This window comes from Eucalyptus grandis, chromosome 2 (assembly GCF_016545825.1).
Source record: "Eucalyptus grandis isolate ANBG69807.140 chromosome 2, ASM1654582v1, whole genome shotgun sequence".
In the NCBI taxonomy this organism is placed as follows: domain Eukaryota; kingdom Viridiplantae; phylum Streptophyta; class Magnoliopsida; order Myrtales; family Myrtaceae; genus Eucalyptus; species Eucalyptus grandis.
In genome coordinates, this window is record NC_052613.1 from 672,436 (window position 1) to 691,666 (window position 19,231).

Below are 19,231 nucleotides of genomic sequence, written 5' to 3' on the forward strand. Positions count from 1 at the left end.
TTTTTTTTTTATTCTTGATTTTGTTCTAAATCTACTTTTGGAAACAAAAAAAATAAAAACTTATTCCCAAGAACAAAATCGTTATCGGTTTATATAGAACTCTATGGGGCTAACTTGGTTTAGTTATAAAGTGTGATTTATGAAAAATGTGTTAGCATGTTTTCACTATCCCATGTGTTTGTTTATTGGTTGAGTAATTACTAGTTTGTTTCTATATGTGTATAAAACGAATGGGTCGGTAATATATCTTGAGAACATTGCAAATTTTAGTCAACCGTCAAAGAATGTGTATGTGCCCGAGGTTCGAGGCTTGATACCTAGCCCCAGCGAGGCTTGCCTGGCTACCAACGAGGCTGGGTTGATGGGGATTGGCCTCGCCGAGAGTTGGTACCGCTCCGATGAGATCATCAACCACTTGAAGAAGAGAGAAAGAAAAAAAAGAAAAGAAAAAAATGGAAAAAAGTAAAAAAAAAAATCATTTAAAAGATAAAATAAAATGATTTTGAGTCGGGTCGTACAATGATGATGATGACGAGGACGATGACGATTTGTAGATTTGGAAGAGCCACCCTTTCGTTTCTTGCTTCTTGTCAGCCGCGGCTGTTCCTTCTTTTTGCACGTGACTCGTTCGGTGAAAACCCTAAAGGGGAAGGAAAAAGAGGAAGAGGAAGAAGAGAAAAAGCTAACTGACGATGTGACCATCACATTGACTTGACCGGCCCATCAGAATCGTCGAGGAATCCAGATAAAAATGACGGCGAGTCCCCGACAAACGGGCGTGAAATTTCAAACGTCGGAATTTAAGATGGACGCCTATTTTCCAAAACGCGGGGGAATTCCTCGTATTGAACAAATTCCTTGTCTCAACTACTTGATATAAAAACACGCGTTCTCCGTTCACGACCAAGCCAGCAAATGGCAGGACGACAGCTATTTTCGATCGCGACAAAGCCGATCCGCCATCGCCTCCAAACAACACTGATCCAATGGGCATGAAGAAGCAGGTGAGGAGGAAGGTCCCACGTTCGGACGCGAAAGAGAAACATGGTTTTCACTCTTCACGTGCTCTAAATCGACGCCACAAGAGAGAAGAAAAGCGAACTGCACCAGCACTATCCCCAAGAGATTTTACCTCTCGTCTCTTTTTAAAGAATATTTTTCCTTATGGAAATGAGACGTCCATGTCGTGCGTGTCCAATGGAGTTCGTCCTTCGATCGCTTTCCGCCTGACCCATCTTCTCCAAGAGTCCACTTCGTTTTTGCTCCCGCCACCATCGCTGACCAACTTCGGTTTTCTTGGTCACCGCAAAGCCTTGATTCGATTCGCTCGTGTACTGACCATGTGTTGTTGTAGAGTTTTACCATTTCGACACGTCAAATGGCTCTTGCGTGCACGTAGAAGAGTAAAATATTTCTTCTTGTGATCAAAGCTGAGATTGTAATGACTTATGAATTGCTCGGTATTTTACACAAACTGATGAGACCACCCCTCCCATCAAATGAATTGATTTGTAAGATGTTACATGTAACAACTTTTCCTTTATTGGAAGGCATAGCGATGATTTCTTTCTTCTCTTTTTGGGAAAAACTTTAGAATTGAAAGAAGCAAGCTGCATGTCGCCTATTTAACAAAAGGAGAAGCCCAATCAAGATTACTTAAAGTAGTTAAAAAAGGCACATCAGGACACTTGCAAGGTTTTTAAGAAGAACGTGGTTTGAAAAGTGACCCGTTCCGTTCAACAACAGCCGCAATTTTGAATTACAATCGCCGAGCCTAGACCAAGTGTTCTATTTCAGATTCTTAAACATGGGTTAGAGATACTTAGGAAATACTTGAATTCTCATTGATTATGTATGTCATTGATTGATGGTAACTGATATTGTAAATCACATTACGATAGTTTGAATATCTTAATACTTAGATAGCCTTCTTGTGCCATTTATAAGATTTTCCTGTAATCCGCACTTGCACATTCTACTCTCTTTCCATGCACGTTTTTGGTTTCTTCCTCTGTGTTCTCCTAATGCCCCGGTCCCAATCACATGCAAGTTCACACACTATTCCCAATTAAAGAATTACTGAACCCCACTCGAATCAAGCCCCTTGACTAAGAACACCATGAATAGATCTGGAGTTGAGCAATGGGGAAACCAAGCTTATTGCCTTTTCACATGTATTGATCAAATCAAACGTTTGACTTTCTCTATCCTGCATTGTCTCCTAATTCGGGAAGAAAGAGTATTATAAATTGATAATTCTTGTGAGAGGTGTGCAACCCACGCATAGAGCGAGCAAATTATGTCCGTGCTTAGGTCATTCATATACCCTACTTTTAATTCTGTATATATTCTACAATTTTCAAGAGAGAGGGGGAGAAAGAACCAATAATGATCACATCTTTACTCAATTGGCTTGACATTTGCCTCATTAGAATTAAGAGTATTGATACCTAAACAATATGCATAAGAAATAAAATAATCTAATAAGAAAAATTACCAATATTAAAAAGTAACGAAATACCAAATAATTTCCTTAATATCTAATGTTATCTCTAGCAACCTAATGAGGAAATACCTAATATCCACAAATATGCTTTGTCAAATTCCCACACAAAAAGCTTTATCTCATATTATATGCATGATAATGCAACCACAGAGAGAGTTTCTCCCTCGGCTTTTTACCAAGTAAAGGCGGCCTTCAACAACGAAACATTTACAAAGCCAAAGCTTACTTTGATATGCCATTTTCATTTCGGGTAACTCCGTGGAATCAGCATTTTGGTTTTTGTCTATTCGTACTTTGGCTGATAGTAGGGAACTATTGTAGCCCTTTCTCTTGGGAGAACGGCACGGCAATTATTCGCTTGAATATTTTATCAACGAAAGAATTATGTGACTAATGAAATAAGAGCTGTGTTTGGTAAAAGCAACTTATGATTATTATCAACGAGTAACAAAATCAGTTCATGAGAGCGGAGTTTGGTAAAAGCACATGTCGCTAATGAAATGAACATAACAACTATCAACTTGTCGATGAAGTCGTTGATGGCGGGCATCACTTGTTATTAAAGAAAGCCTTCACTAGGTGACGAGATTATTGACATTAGCATGTATTTGCCAAAAAGTGGAGTCGATATTTTCAGATCTATAACTTCATGTAGATAAGTGTTGCTGAATAATAGGGGATTATAGAAGATTAGGAACTTGCTTATTTATTTTCAAGTCAAAGCGTGTAAAAAGTGAGAACGAAATGGGGAAGTCATGATTGCCTGCCTCGTCTTTAGCCGCGATCAACCGCTCCATGTCCGTCCGCACATCCCATCGGATTGAATCCATCACCACGGTTTGACCCCCATTATCTCTCCAACAGTTATTACACGTTGTAGAAATTTAGTACGACTTCAACCCTTCTTTCTTTAGTCCTCCATCTCTCTCTTCTCCATTCAACTCTCTCCAGTCCAACCGCCAAAAAAAGAAAAAAAAGAACTCCCCAGAAGATGTACGTAGCTATATCTATATATACATGAGCTCTTCGTTTCTTCCTCCCTCGAATTCGCACTTAGACATCACCCATAATCCCTCACATCCCGCACTGCAAACCCATCATGTCTATTCTCCTGTTTGTAGGGTTTTCTGTGATCTTGTATGCCTTCCTCTCCCTCATTCACCATAACCTCAGCAAGAAGACCTCCTCCTCCTCCTCTTCACTTCGTATGAGCCACGGCCCTCCTTCTTATCCCATCATTGGGTGTCTCCTCTCTTTCTACCGGAACCGTTCCCGCCTTCTCGACTGGTACACCGACCTCCTGTCCCGATCCCCTACCCAGACCATCGTGATTCACCGGCTCGGCGCGTGCCGCACGGTCGTCACTGCCAACCCTGACAACGTCGAGCACGTCCTCAAGGCCAACTTCCACAACTACCCCAAGGGCGTCCCCTTCACCAGCATCCTTGGCGACTTACTTGGCTGCGGCATCTTCAACGTTGACGGTCCTCTCTGGAGCACCCAGCGCAAGCTTGCCAGCCATGAGTTCAGCACCCATTCATTGAGGGACTTTGTCCTGCGGATGCTTGAAGCTGAAGTCGAGAACCGGCTCTTGCCGCTTCTCCAAGACTATGCCGACACTGATCGAACCCTAGACCTTCAAGACTTGCTCAAGAGGTTCACTTTCGACACTGTGTGCCAGGTTTCTTTAGGCACCGACCCGGATTGCCTCGACCTCTCGCGCCCGCTGCCTCCTCTGGTGACTGCCTTCGAAAATGCTTCCAGGATATGCGCAATGCGGGCCACCTCCCCAGTTTATCTGGTCTGGAAGATCAAGAGGGCATTGAGCATCGGGTCCGAAAAGAAGCTTGCTGAAGCTGTCAAGCTCGTGCATGGCGATATACTTGATATAATCCGGAACAGGAAGAAGAAGCTGCTCCAGGAGAATGGCGATCAGCAGATAAAATACGACGGCGACCTCTTGTCTCGGTTTCTTGCCGCCGGGCACAGTGAAGAGATGGTGCGGGACATGGTGATAAGCTTCGTGATGGCCGGGAGAGATACCACATCGGCAGCGATGACGTGGCTCTTCTGGCTGCTTGCTCAGAACTCGAATGCCGAGCAGGCGATCATAAGTGAAATTGACTCGATTCTTGACCAGAGCTGCAACAAGTTCTTGGAATTCGAAAACTTGAAGGAGATGAAGTTCCTGAAGGCATGCCTTTGTGAATCAATGAGGCTGTACCCGCCGATCGCATGGGACTCAAAGCACGCCACTGTGGACGACGTGTTGCCGGATGGGACCCCGGTGAGGAAGGGCGATAGAGTGACGTACTTTCCCTACGGGATGGGGAGGATGGAGGAGCTGTGGGGCAAGGACAGGCTCGAGTTCAAACCGGACCGGTGGCTGGTGGGACCAGGAATGGAAGATGGTGCCAAGGGGGGGTTGAGAGCGGTGAGTCCGTTCAAGTACCCGGTTTTTCAGGCCGGTCCAAGGGTGTGCCTCGGGAAGGAGATGGCCTTCATCCAGATGAAGTATGTCGTGGCATCGATCTTGAGGAGGTTTGAGATCAGACCGGTTCTCGAGAACGGGCCCATTTTTGTTCCTCTGTTGACCGCGCACATGGCCGGAGGGCTGAAGGTGGCGGTCAAGAAAAGGACCTAATGGGAAGCTACCAAGGTGTTGCAACGAAAGGAGTTGGAGGGTACATAAGATAGGGTTGGTAGCATAACAATGCTCGTCGTTTTTGTAGTTTTAAAAGCCTCAAATGATTCAATGAAAAGATTAATGAAGTAGTGTTCATGCGGACAAAATGCCTACTCATATCATTGCCTCGATACATGAATATCTACCCCCATAATACAGCCTTGTGGAGAACGGACCATATGCACCAATACATAAAATCGGTAGAGAATAAGGGTTTTTAGATCCTAGTGACCTGAAGGAATCCAAAGCCATTTTTTATGGACATTTTGGATTCTAAGTGCCCCTAAGAATCCTTTGAGGGAAAATTTAGAAAAAAAAAGAAGACCCAAAATGCCTTCTTAAATAAGAATCCTAGTGCACTTTATTTTTTAAATAAGGGCTTTAATTGGCCTTGTTTGTTTCAAATAACAGCTTAAAGTAGCTATGGTTGTTTAGTAGCTATGGTTGTTTTAAACAAGGACTTGACCTCACCTTTCTGATTGGTCAAGGACGTTCTCATCCAAATTTTCTTTTCTTCTTTTTTTCTTTTCCCACATTGGCTAATGGCCACTAGCAAAGCTCGGGAAGGGCTCGGCGACCCTTACCGACTGCTGGGAAGGGCCCTTGTGTCGGTCGCAGGCGAGGCCACCCTTGCCAAATCTGACAAGGGTCGACCTCGCTAGTGACTTGTTGCTAGCATCTGGTAGGTGAGAGCCAACCTTATGGATGGTCACAAGGGGTAGCTTCCCTCAAGGCAAGGGGTCACCTCGCCCATCCCTCACCTGCGCCAACGTGGGTGGCCCTCGTTGAATCGGGCAACAATGATCCTCGCCCAACCCTATGTGGACATCACCTGTGTTTGAAGGCCCAAAAAAATAAAAGGAGGAAAAAACAAAAAATGATAAATGACAAAAATATCATTGACTGCCATAAAGTCAAGTCATTATTTGAAACAAGTCAAGTTTTTATTTGAAACAAGTCAAGTTCTTATTTAAAATAGACATAGCTACTTCGGACCTTTATTTAAAACAAATATAATCACCTCAAACTCTTATTTAAAACAATATTTACTTCACAACCTTATTTAAGAAATAAATAAGATCTACTTTGGGCCTTAATTATATAAAAAGAAATGAAGAAACTTTGGATCCTTTTTTGGAATTTTTCCTTCTAATAGATGTATCATTGTGTGAATACAATGACTTCCTTAAGTGATTGGGGTCAAATTAGGCCAAAAGTAAGAATTGAATAGAAGACACCGACACGACACACCTAAGATGTATCATTGTGTGAATACAATGACTTTCTTAAGTGATTGGGGTCAAATTAGGCCAAAAGTAAGAATTGAATAGAAGACGCCAACACGACACACCTAACTTCACGTTTTGTTTAATCTCCAGTCTTGTGGATCGGGTTTCATCTCGAGGATGTCAATTTTCCTGAAGTTATGGCATGTGAGCGATCGAAGCCATGACAAAAATGTAAGACGGAAAAGCGCATGCAAAAGTTATGACCGGATATTACCAAAATGAAGCTGGCACAATTTTCACTCCACTGGTCTTGACTCCATGCGTTCTTTGCTAGTGCATATTATAGGTTACTGATGCCAAACGATACTCTCCATCCTTCCATCAAATTGGTTCTTGTCAAATCAACCAGAAAATACAGCAAAGCTCATTTATGACGATTTTCACCCAAGTGATTCCAGTAAACACAAGAATGAAAATTGCAAGTACCTAACTTTTTAATTAAGTTCTGTCCTCGCAGCAAATGTTGACGGATACAGATATGGAAATAGCAAAGAAAAATCAACACAACCATATAATCATCTTGCTGAATTTCAGACCCAAAACCTACATCCACATTGTAGACTAGCGTATCCTGCTTATGATTCACATGGATGCAGAACATTTTGACCAAGTAACCAGAACATTTAAAGCGATGCAAATTGGTTCTGTCAAATCAACCAGAAAATACAGCAAAGCTCATTTAAAACAATTTTCACCGGAACTTTTTAGTTAAGCTCCGTCATCACAGCAAATGTTGACTGATACAAACATGGAGAAAGCAAAGAAAACTCAACACAACCATATGATCATCTAGCTGAATTTCAGACCCAAAACCTACATCCACATTGTAGATTAGCGTATCCTGCTTATGATTCACGTGGATGCAGTGATATTCTGAGCATTTTTACCAAGTAACCAGAACATTTACAAGGTGCCAACATCGATTTCCTAAGAAGAAGCATGTATACTATTATGCTACTCAAGCACCGTCTGTTTCCAGTTCTATAACCACTAGATCAAGTCCTCTACGAGTGACATGCAGATGGGAACACCAGCATTTGAATTAAGAAACCACAAACAAAAATAAAGAAAATCCCAGGATGATGCTTAAAATGGGGGTTCATAAAGTGACAAAGATGTGCTATAGAGGGGAAAAATTCATCCCAATATTACAGCTTAATTATAGAAATCTCAGCTATATTGGAAAATATAACTTTCCCAGCTGAATAGAGGCAAAGAACAAGTAGAAACAACATGCCCATATCATATCATCTCCAGAACTCTGGCTACTGAACCCAGAATCTCCTACTGGAAATCTACAGTCTCATAGCATGATGAAGTTAAGAGACGGACAGCAGCAAAACATAGGAAACCATATAGAAATTCAATGTACCTGAGGGTTGGTTTCAGCATCGACAGTGCTCAGTCTGTGTCTACATTAATGGTCCATATTCCCCGGTAAATTGACAACAGTACACAGCACAGATAAGTCATGGGAGACAACAACAATGGCACTCTGGAAGCAGCATGCAACGGTCTCCACAAATTAGAAGAGAAAATGTAAAGCACATAAGGAATCCATTCAAAATACAGTGCAAAATGAACCTCCAGAGATGCTGAGATTTACAATGATCATAAATATGAAGCCCACAACAAGCCATATGTAACTCAATATCTCCAATCAATCCAATGTTCACTGATGAATCTGTCACTTCTTAAAGAGTTCAACTAGCAAGAACAACAAGACCCTCAAGTTTCTCTTTGATGAAGTGGCTGACAGTAGTTGGAAGTTTCTAGGCAATTCTTGAAACTTCAACTGTTCAATAGATGAAAACTCGAGATTCAAGTAAAAATGGATTCAAGTCGTCTCTTTCTGCTGCGATTTCTCCTCAACCAATCCATGCCCATATTCATGCATCTTCATAGATCAGAATAATCTTGCAAATGACTCAGATCTTCTCTTCCTCCATACTCTTTCAGGATAGGGATATGCCAGTCTCCTAAGTTACACCAATGATGATTCTTCCCATGGACGTTTGCTAAAATCTACATCTTCAAACTATGACTTGCATCTACCTTTGAAATATAATTTGGGTGTTTATCCACCTTTATAATTTATCATTACAGATATACTGCTCTTCCCCAAAAAGGAAGTTCTCCAGATCATGGTTAGACAATGGCACCTTAAGATGTTTCAATGCCTATTATTGCATAAGGCATAATGCCACACTGTTTTTGCTCTGGTTAAGAGCACAGACATGCTTGATTGGAACACGTCACCCATTTCCTCCTTTTAAGTTACTATGTAAGAGGAGCTAATTTCAACAATGTATCATTTAATGAATATCAGATACAGGCAACATAAAGCATGAGATTCAGCAGCATTATTATTAAGTGTCCACTAGCATTCTGATTGTCACGATTTCAATCCACAATAACACACATGCAGGTGGTCCTGCATAGACAAGGAATTTTACATTGCAACAAAGAATTATTGGTCTGTCAAATCACAGTATAGCCATCAATATTGTCCATAGAAATTATGTGAGAGAGAACACATCCAGTAAGGCATGCCTGTAACTCATCCAACCACTATAATATTGTCAATCCAATCAGACCTAATCTAGACATTCTAGAAAAGAAATTCCCTGTTACGGACGTGCTACATTCTTACATAATTCACTATGGGCCAAGTCTTCCACATCCACAATATTCAGTTTTATAATCTAAGTCTACTGCAAAAATTATCCAAGTCCTGAGGACGAAACCAGTCCTCTTTCATCTGCAGTTCAAAACAAAAGCACAGTGAAAAAGTGGGTTGCTCATAATAATTAATAATGGCCACAAAATAAAAGAAACCTACAAAGTATGGGTAGCCATCATCTGTACTGAAATTCGTTGGAGCATTCTCAACAAATAGACTGGTGAAGTAAAGAACAAAACGGCCACAGTCCTCCCCATTTCTCTGTTGCGGTACCTAACTCATAGTTTGCCATTCAATTAAACAAGAAGAAATGGGGAAAAAAAATGGATTAACTTAGCAACCTAAGAGCCATATGTCACCTTAGGCACCAAGAGCGGAATCTGAGAAATTGCCCATTTCTTTTCTGGTCTCTCCTTGGCTTCAGCTTGATAAATGTCCACTACAAACCTGGGTGGAATCCAGAAAATTAAGGTAGGCTTAAATCACATGCAGAAGTAGAGTTTATACTAGAAGATGCTGAACTGTCATGGGATTATAAAAGGGAATTGCACATAGAACATACTTTCTTATCGCAGGTTCCAGTCTTTTAGGGTTTGCCATGTGCAGTGAATCAAGCAATATCATGCATGGTGTTCTGGCCTTTGATTTTGTTTCGCCAAAATGACATAAGATCAAGAGACTCCAGTGACTCCTGGCGGGTAGACACGGACAGATTAGAAGCTTTAGCACACAGAGAAAATAAAATTCAGACATGAAAAGCTCAGAAAAGAAAAATTACCAACCAACAAACAATGGGTATGACAACATATTTCTTGGAGAAGATGCACTCCTTCTTAATCCACTTCAGCACCTTTTCCCTTGATGATTCTCTCATGTACAGGGTAAACCACAGGCTGTCCATAAAAGTGAACGAAGCCTTCTTATCTTCTGAAAGATCCCGCCATATATTCCTTAACAACGAAAATTCAGGTCATACACTTATAAAGGAGAAGCTAAGCCGTCCCCCATGATAGTAGTGGTTATAGAACTCACCTGAAACAACACTCAAACTTATCGGTGTCTAACGTATTTGGGTGCTTGGAAAAGGTAGAATTATGGTTCCGTCTCCTATTTGTCCCTTAGCATGAGAAAGAGAAAAGGAAACCAAATAAGCAATTAACAGAATTTAGATGCAGTAGAGTTTCAGGGTAACTTGCCCCCTCTGTATATACACATTAGGACACCTTTTTAAAAAATATCCCTATAAAGCTACTGTGACTTTCAGAGCATTCTAGCAAACAAGTCTGTCTATAAAATTACTCTGGTTCATCTTCGAATTATTCTTCTCCTTATCTTGATTCTCATATTTTAAGAAAAACATGTAAGACCCATTATCATGTAATCGCCCCTTCAGTGCATTGAGAATGGAAGATTGCTTCTGTCTATCTTGAAATTTGAATAATCTATGCCAAACTAGGAGCCTTGACGTATGGTGTACCAGAAAGGCATGAAGTCATAGAGACAACTTTCACAAAAATGCTCCAAAAGAAGTTTATCTGAAATGCACGATCACTGTAATCAGACTGTGATCACGCATTTGACTACCCAAAAGCCTCACGCTAAAGCCTTGCACATTAGGGTGTCCTCCAATATACCACGAAAACAAATGTTAATAGTTACTATTGCGTCTGATCAAGCTTTTCCACGGTGTTGCGACTAAAGAGGTCCAGACGCAACTTTCTTCATAAACTGGAAAATCTCTCGCGTCTTAACATCATACGCTCTCAATCAGAGGTACTTTTCAAAGCTGCACGACAACGTCCCTAAGTTTCTGCAGTATGGTCCACAACATAACACGGAAGTAACTGCCAAACAATTTTCTAGAAAAGCTTTGAGATATCCGATGAATAATTCCCATCCTCACTAGTAAAGACATCTCGGTAAAAAGCAATAACCCGCAAGCCCCATTCCGCCGTAAGCGATCATTCATTCACCGATGCATCGGCCTTCTCGCAAAGCATCCCATCTTGCAATCAGCAAACAGACGCCTCAAGCCATGACAACAAGATACCATACTTCTTCTGGGATCAGCTATCCCTTCACGACATCCTTTTTGGCTAAAAAAGGTCGTCATCACATCGAATTCACAAGAGGGGCAGCAACAGAGGCGACAGATAGTAGCTTCTCGAGTCACCTAGACAGGTCAAGATAACATCTTTCTCGCAGGTCGAGCGAGAATTCCTTCACCCACGATTCGTCGAACTAGCTTATTCTCTTCCCTTGGCTCCCCCTCGTAGCCCAAAAAAAGGAAGGAAGAGGAAAGAAGAGAAGCGCGATCACGAAAGACCCACATGCAAGCGAAGCTCGAAACTTTCGTCCGCCGTCTCACCAGAAAGCAGGAACGAATTACCTGCAGCAGCACAGAAATCGTCGACGACCAGGACTTCGCGTTGCTTCCTCTTCGGCATTGCCAAAAGGGGACGGTGGGAGGCTCCCTCCTTCTCGATTCCCGACTCGAAGAAACCCACCTAGGAACCCCCGACGCTATTCACGAAGCATCAACCCAAACACACTGATGATGAAGATGAAGATGAAGATGATGAAGATGAAGATGAGAGAGAGAGAGAGAGAGAGGATAGCAGAAAGTGACCGCACTTCAAGCAATCAGTTGAGCGAAGAAGTTGCAGACAACTGCTCCTCCTAGTAAGAACAGACCAAAGCCAAAAAAGACCGAACTCCAGATTCATGGGCCGCGTTCGTGGGCTCAACTGAAACGGGCTCAGCCCAAAAAATATTGGGCTGGGCTCAGGCCCGGCCCAATATCGTCCTGCGCGGCGTCGTTTCTGGTGTCCGTTGTCAAGCAAAATTGTCCAAATAATCTTAAAACCATTACCCAATTACCAATTTAATCCTAAATTTTTTTAATTCTGTCAATCTAATCCAAAATTTTTTTACTTTTAATTAATTAAATATTAAATATTTTAAATTTTTTAGAATTTTAGAATTTGAAAATTAAAAAAAGTTAAAAAGAAAAAGCATGAAAAATAAAATATTATTAAAAAGTGCCAAATCAACGTTTTCTAATTAAGATTAACTGAATTGGTAAGAAATGAAGAAATTTAAAACTAAATTGATAAAATTGAAAAATTTAGTATTGAATTAATAAAATATAATAAATTTAGGACGAGTAATATTTTCGGCCGTCGTCCTCCTCTTCCTCTTCTTCGGGCTCCGGCTGCAGTGTCGCAGATCTTCGCAGTCGCCGGCATTTCGCCCGAGATTCGAACGGTTGAGCACCGGCAAAAACCCTGCGCCGATATGGTGGAATCCGTCCCGTCGCCGTCGCCGCCGCCCCCGGCGCCGGCGCCGAGATCGGCCGCGGATCTGTTCTCGGACCCGCAGGACTCCCACCCGCTCTGGTTCAAGCCCTCCGCCTTCCTCTCCGGGGACTTCGACTCCGAGTCCTACATCTCCGAGCTCCGCACCTTCGTCCCCTTCGACACCCTCCGGTCCGAGCTCCGGAGCCACCTCTCCTCCCTCAACCACGAGCTCATCGACCTCATCAACCGCGACTACAACGATTTCGTCAACCTCAGCACCAAGCTCGTCGACGTGGACGCCGCGATCGTGCGGATGCGGGCCCCGCTTCTGGAGCTGCGGGACAAGATCGAGGGGTTCCGGGGCAGCGTGGAGGGATCGCTCGTCGCCCTGCGCAACGGCCTGAGGCAGCGGTCGGAGGCCGCGTCCGCGAGGGAGGTGCTGGAGCTGTTGCTCGACACGTTCCACGTGGTGTCCAAGGTCGAGAAGCTGATCAAGGAGCTCCCGAGCGTGCCTGCCGATTGGTCGAATGGGGATGTGAATCCGGCGGAGAACGGATCCCCCCTCAGTAACGGAGTGTCCTTGAGTCATGCTGCCGAGAATGGAACGAATCTACGAGAGACTCAAAGCATGCTTCTGGAGAGGATTGCCAGTGAGATGAATCGGCTCAAGTTCTACATAGCTCACGCACAGGTCTCTCTCTCTGTCTGTGTCTCTGTCTATCTCTATCGGCAAGGTGAATTCTTGAGAGGATTGGTCTTGTTTCTTTAGAATTATGGAAATATGTGACATGGTGGTTTGGATATCCGATGAATTGGGAGTCTTTGACTCCAATTTGGGTTTGCTGCAGCCAATAACCCGTCCATCACATCTGCATGATGAAAGTATTGAGTTCTGAAGGAAAGAATTTTGACACTGAATCAGGAAAGAGCATAATTTTGCAAAACTTCAAGACACATCTAGCTGCATTGATACCTTGCTGCTGTGAGCTTGGGACTGCGACACCATTAAGGACGTACACTAGCTTATAGGACCTCGATCAGAGTTAGCTGCTGATCTAGCTTTTTGGAATCAATATCTTTTGCAATTTTATGCCCACTTCTATTGAACATTGTTGCAGATCTCTAGCCTATTGAATCTCCTCTTAGTTCTTGAGTTAAGAAGTGGATGAAGCTGAATTGGCTGATTCCACATGATGGAACTCTTTTAGTACGATTTACTCACTTTGTGATTACATGTGTGACTCATGAATCTGGGAGATCACTAACTCTGGCACCCATGTTCATTGGAGTTCTGGTTCTTAGTATATCTGCATGTAAAAGTAAATTAAATAGAACTGTGCATAGTGCATGAGGAATGTCTTACAAGTCTTGTTCTCCCTCTATGTAGGAATGCAATTAGGTTTGAAGAGGTAGCACTGCATAATACCTGTTTCAGTTTTAATGCAAAAATAGAAGCTTCAACTATGGCATAAATGCTGTCCAATTCAACTGCATTGGCAGCTCTGACGTATGCTGGTTATTGTCTTAATGTTGCAGTCTAAATTTATTACATTGAAATCAGGTCCATATGTCCATGCTCCATTTCTTCAAAAAGAATAAATAATTCAGCACTAAGCACTTAAAAACTGTGGCTAAGTTATATGCACATCACGTATTTATAACACTACAGCATCAAAAGCTGATATGTTATTTGTTCTTTCGACTGCTTCTGTTATCTCCGGTATTTCATTTCTAGATGTAATGCTTCCATTTATTCCCGTGTGCTAATGTTATAGCAAGAAAACAGAATTGCTTCGCAATTGCACTTTTAAGGGCATTTTTGCTCCTTTCTGACCCCTCCCCCCCAAAAAAAATTGAAAGAAAAAAGGCAAAAAGAAAAACAGAACTGCTTTCTATTTTAATTGCAATAAGTATTTCTTCTGAGAGCTAAGTTGTGCGTTGCGTGGAAACCCCTTGCCTTAATCACGTCTTGAAAAGAAGTCAAAGGCGTCTCACTCAGCCTAGAAATTTTAAAAAATCTGCCCAAGCTACCCCGGATTTAGCAATTATAGCTATCTAATATAATAACTTTAACACATCTAAAATGCTGCACTGTAGAGCTTGCCTACTCGATCCCTCCAGGTTTTCACAGTTCCATCCCTACCAAAATATAGTGGGGAGTGAGCTAAGTGTGCCTCTGTTTTCTTTTTAACACTTGTTTCACTGTTATTTTCTAAATGCAAACCCTTGTTGCTGTACCTTTCTGAATCCAATGAATATCCCCCAAAAAATAAAGCCCAGCACTATTGCTGTCTCCAATCTTTAAGTTTATTTGCATAGTACCTCTGTGCATTAGTTCTAGTCCTCTTTAAAGATTGCTTGTCACTGTAATAATACGGTGCAGTTCCCATGCAGAGATACGATTTGTATGATGGAGTTGCCACAGCAAATTCTGTACATTTATTGCTTATCATTTTTCAACAACTGCTCTATGCTTTCTACTTGCTCCTTTTTTTTTATATAGGTCTGTTTTCTACTCATTCTTGTTTCTTTATTGCCAGTACAGGACCTACCTTTTGTTGAGAACATGGAGAAGAGGATTCAGAATGCCAGCAGGCTGCTTGATGCAAGCTTGGCTCATTGTTTTGTAGATGGGTTGGAGCATCAAGATGCCAATGCAATTTACAATTGTCTACGTGCATATGCTGCTATCGATAACACCACTAGTGCTGAAGAAATTTTCCGGACCACTGTCGTGGCTCCTGTGATACAGAAAATTATTCCATATGGACAGTCCGGAGTGGCAGCATCAGGAGATGCGCTTGAAAGTGATTACCAATCAATTAAGCAAAGTATAAGAGAAGATTGTAAATTTTTACTGGATATTGCTTCCACAGGTACAGTCTGCCTTTGGTTTTTTATTGCTTCTTCTTTTGTCATCTGATCTTTTGTCCGATAACAGTTTGCTTACTTGCTAGATCTGTTGTCTCCTTGGTTTTACTTGGTCTGCCTTTGGTTATATATTGCTTGTTCTTCTCCTATCCAATCTTCTGTCTGATATGCCGAACCAGTTGTCTCCTTGGTTTTCCTTTGGGTATCAAACCATATAATTCTGTCCTTATGGCTGCTGCACCTAATTGTTTTATTAGATCACTCAGACTAGATCTGAATTTTCTGTTTGCTTGTTAGAGTGGAGTGTACTTATTCTTGTCAAAGATCTCAAACATGGACATAACCATTCTTCTGGCACCACAAATCCACTTGTCCTGTGACCTCAATCTGTTACACGACAGTAGCATTGTTTCTGTGTGATTTCAACCTCCCTTCTCAATGTATTTTGTATCTATTCATCTGGATCTTATACAGTAAGTAGATTCTGATGAGTATTCTGTTGTTGCCATGTGCAGAAAATTCCGGCTTACATGTATTTGATTTCTTGGCTAATTCAATCCTTAAAGAGGTTCTGGTTGCTATTCAAAAGGCAAAGCCCGGTGCCTTTTCTCCAGGAAGACCCACAGAATTCTTAAAAAACTACAATTCAAGTCTCGATTTTTTAGCTCATCTGGAAGGTAGGGCTTCCCCATTCCTCTCTTTTTAATTCACACTAGATGTTAGACTTCAAAATAAATAATAAATCTTGAATTGATCTGCTAAGCATCTTAATTACTCTGAGTAGACAGCAACTAGATTGCTCATTTTTGTTGAAACATCCAATTGTCATGCAAGGCTACTGTCCATCCAGATCTGCTGTTGCTAAATTTCGTGGAGAAGCAATCTATCTAGAGTTCATGAAGCAATGGAATATTGGGGTTTACTTTTCGTTAAGGTTAGCACAAGCTTCACATCTTTCTTCCTTTACCAATGTTCAGAGAATGACTTTTGACATTTCTAAAATGGGACATCGTTTCTGATATTACTACCTCAGATTGCAGGAGATAGCAGGGGCATTAGATTCAGCACTTACGACAACTAGTCTTGTACCACTTCAGAATCTAAGTCCTGACAAAGAAAGTCTGACGTTGAAGCAAAGTGTTACACTGTTGGATAGCCTCAAATCCTGCTGGAGAGATGATGTTCTCATTCTCTCCTGCTCTGACAAGTTTCTGCGCTTATCTTTGCAGCTTATTTCCAGGTCAGAAGTTAACTCCCTGTTAATAGTACCATGTCAATCCATGAATACAAAAGATCTATATATATCATAGAGTCAAGTCCTTTTGGAAAATATTAAGATTATTGTGAATTGTTTTTTTTCGTTTGATCAAGGAGAATTGTACTTGTGCATTGCATGAGTTGATTAGTTTGTTAAACGCATCTCTTTATTCACTGCATAGATTTGCATAACAGGTATTCTAATTGGTTGTCATCTGGACTTGCCGCTCGCAAGATGGGTGCTACGGGGTCGCATCCCGGATGTGAGTGGGCTATCGCTGCTTCGCACGATGACTTAATCTATGTATGCCTCTCTTTTTTTTTCTTTTTGATGAGACCTTTTCATTCATTCAAGTCATATTTATTCTGTGAGTTGATAATCAAGGAGTAAATGTCCAGTTTTTCAAAGAAGCTTCAATGGCCTAGCTTATCCAGTGCAGTTCCTACTTGCTTTTAAGAATTATTTTAATTTTCGATTTTCAGGTTATTCATGATGTACGTTTTCTTGCAAGAGAAGTCTGTGGTGATTACCTGGGCCTTGTGCTTCAGCATCTCTCTTCGTGCTCTGCCGAAGTTCATGATTCTGTGAAAGACAGCATTTTGCAGGGAGGAAAATCCTTGAATGACATTGTACCTTCAATCATCAATGCAATTGTGGAAGCTCTGGTTGAGAAGTCTGTTGAGGTGCCTCGTCTTATTTTTTTTATTAGAAGTACTTGAATCTGCTTTTTCTTTTTTCATGTTCAAGTCGTCCTAACACAATAGATGATACTGGGTGATTTGACTTGTAGCGATTTGTCATGTGGTATTTGTCTAATCAAATGCGTTTATTGAAACTTTTTATAAAAATTTATGAAAATATACAGGACTTAAGGCAGCTGAAGGGGATAACAGCGACTTACCGGATGACGAATAAACCTCTTCCTGTCAGGCATTCACCATACGTAGCAGGCGTGTTGCGTCCCCTGAAGGTATGCACTCCCTTATTATACCTCTTCTACTTTGTTCATCTTACTCCAGCATTTGATGTTCCAGATGTATCTGTCTTGCCCCAAGTGTAGTGGAACTTTCTAGCAGTTTTGATAACAAAGCCAGCAGGTATAGACTGATGAAAGAGCAACAATTTAAGTCATGTTTAGATGAAAGAGATTGGTGTCCTCTCTCCTTGAACCTCTTATTTGGACTCAAGTGTTGTCTAGGACCAAATGATCTCCTCTATGGAATCGATTTTCACTATATTCACATTATTTTATTTGATGTTGTTCACATCGGCAAAGTATACTTGCTTTCCTGTGCTAAATTTGTCAAATACAGGGTTTAGACGTGAAAAGAATCTAAATAGTCTGTGTGGGGAAAGAAAAAATCATGTATGTGTGAGGAGTGGGGCATCAAGTTTTAGACTCATACATGCTCTATGTTCTCTTATTTTTGGGGAGACATGCCTAAAGTTGAGAAGGGATGGGAGAAAGGGAGAAAAATGAAGAACAAAGAGTGCGATCCATTGAATATCTAAGCTAATGGTTTCTCAATGAGCAGCAATTTTTTGCATGCATGTTGAACTGCTGATGTCATATGTAGCTTTTCGAATATGAATAGTCCCACAGTAATTTCCACGGCCCATTAATGATAATGAAGCATAGGAGATACACACTAGCATATCTCCTAGCATGGGTTGATTATTTCCTCATGGGAGAATAATGTGTTTTGTTTTAGTATTTCTATCTTGATGTTTGGCTCTATGCATAAATGAGACAATTTTCTTCTGGTGTTTTATGGTGAACCACTTATCTTACAGACTTTTCTGGAAGGCGAGCGTGCAAATGCATACTTGACTACAGATGTTAGAAATGCACTGCTACTGAGTGCTGCAACTGAGGTTACCGGCCGCTACAATGAATTGGCCTCTGACCTTGTTAATGTGGTAAGTACTTTCTGCTGATTTTTCCCCCTGAAATGTCCAATTTTACATGATTGTTTTTCAAAGTAGAGATCAATCTTCTGTTTGTCAATATAGGCTAGGAAAACAGAATCTTCGCTTCAAAGAATACGTCAGGGTGCACAGAGACGAGCTGGAGCAAGCTCGGATGTATCAGAACAAAATGTGTCTGACACGGATAAGATCTGTATGCAGTTATTCCTGGACATTCAGGTTTGTCTCCCTCTATCTAAAGTTGATATATTTCTGAGTTACTCACTAGCAAATTATGATAACTGCCAAGTTTTTCTCGAGCAGGAGTATGGGCGCAACCTTTCTGTGCTCGGAGTTGAAGCAGCTGATATCCCAGCGTATCGTTCCTTATGGCAGTGTGTTGCTCCTCCGGACAGGCAAAATGTGATCAGTTTCTAGATCATTTAGGCATTTGACTTCTGGGTGCAAAGTTGGATTATATCGTGTAAAATAAGTTGCCTTTTTCACTTTCATTGAGAACAGCTTCTTGTGGATCTATACTTGAGGGACTAAAAACTTTCACAGAGGGGAACAGTTTTGCACACTGGATGTTTCATTCGTTCGTATACAATGAAGATCATTTAAAATCTTGTAGTAGAAACTGTCGGCCTTTGTGTTCGAGAATACATGAAATGGCATCGCTGGCAGTGGATCCGCTGTCTTTGTCTCGGTAAACCGTCAAAGACAAGCTT

General features: G+C 41.4%; 3 protein-coding genes across 4 annotated transcripts; 2 read left to right on the plus strand and 1 right to left on the minus strand.

Moving 5' to 3' along the window:
* The first annotated feature begins 3,216 nt into the window (after positions 1 to 3,216).
* Positions 3,217 to 5,603, plus strand: LOC104416919 (cytochrome P450 94B3). Its single transcript, XM_010028256.3, has one exon. The coding sequence runs from the start codon at positions 3,606 to 3,608 to the stop codon at positions 5,148 to 5,150; it is 1,545 nt and encodes a 514-aa protein (XP_010026558.2). The 5' UTR covers positions 3,217 to 3,605; the 3' UTR covers positions 5,151 to 5,603.
* Positions 5,604 to 8,019: 2,416 nt separating this feature from the next.
* Positions 8,020 to 11,815, minus strand: LOC104416910 (probable ubiquitin-like-specific protease 2A). Its single transcript, XM_010028246.3, has 7 exons — positions 11,554 to 11,815; positions 10,197 to 10,281; positions 9,947 to 10,114; positions 9,727 to 9,855; positions 9,524 to 9,611; positions 9,324 to 9,437; positions 8,020 to 9,242 (listed from the first exon to the last, which is right to left on the minus strand). Exons 1-7 carry the CDS (start codon positions 11,609 to 11,611, stop codon positions 9,180 to 9,182), a joined length of 705 nt encoding a protein of 234 aa, XP_010026548.2. The 5' UTR covers positions 11,612 to 11,815; the 3' UTR covers positions 8,020 to 9,179.
* A 526-nt stretch (positions 11,816 to 12,341) lies between these two features.
* On the plus strand, positions 12,342 to 19,140 carry LOC104416942 (conserved oligomeric Golgi complex subunit 2). 2 transcript variants are annotated; one of them, XM_010028277.3, is made up of 11 exons: positions 12,342 to 13,197; positions 15,004 to 15,339; positions 15,850 to 16,011; positions 16,169 to 16,268; positions 16,368 to 16,574; positions 16,787 to 16,895; positions 17,075 to 17,275; positions 17,458 to 17,562; positions 18,387 to 18,512; positions 18,606 to 18,740; positions 18,825 to 19,140. In XM_010028277.3, exons 1-11 carry the CDS (start codon positions 12,462 to 12,464, stop codon positions 18,936 to 18,938), a joined length of 2,331 nt encoding a protein of 776 aa, XP_010026579.2. In that variant the 5' UTR covers positions 12,342 to 12,461; the 3' UTR covers positions 18,939 to 19,140. The 2 variants fall into 2 exon arrangements, with proteins under 2 accessions (XP_010026579.2, XP_010026586.2); XM_010028284.3 differs by having other exon boundaries at positions 12,343 to 13,154; positions 15,009 to 15,339.
* The last annotated feature ends 91 nt before the right edge of the window (positions 19,141 to 19,231 follow it).

Bases quoted from the DNA above. Each gene is read 5' to 3' on its own strand.
- LOC104416919 (XM_010028256.3), top strand. From the start codon at position 3,606: ATGTCTATTCTCCTGTTTGTAGGGTTTTCTGTGATCTTGTATGCCTTC.
- LOC104416910 (XM_010028246.3), bottom strand. From the start codon at position 11,611: ATGCCGAAGAGGAAGCAACGCGAAGTCCTGGTCGTCGACGATTTCTGT. The intron at 9,856-9,946 runs GTTGGTAATTTT...TCTACCCGCCAG, and splicing joins GTCATACCCATTGTTTGTTG to GAGTCACTGGAGTCTCTTGA. The intron at 9,612-9,726 runs GTATGTTCTATG...GATTCCACCCAG, and splicing joins CTGGAACCTGCGATAAGAAA to GTTTGTAGTGGACATTTATC.
- LOC104416942 (XM_010028277.3), top strand. From the start codon at position 12,462: ATGGTGGAATCCGTCCCGTCGCCGTCGCCGCCGCCCCCGGCGCCGGCG. The intron at 15,340-15,849 runs GTACAGTCTGCC...TGCCATGTGCAG, and splicing joins ACTGGATATTGCTTCCACAG to AAAATTCCGGCTTACATGTA. The intron at 18,513-18,605 runs GTAAGTACTTTC...TTGTCAATATAG, and splicing joins CCTCTGACCTTGTTAATGTG to GCTAGGAAAACAGAATCTTC.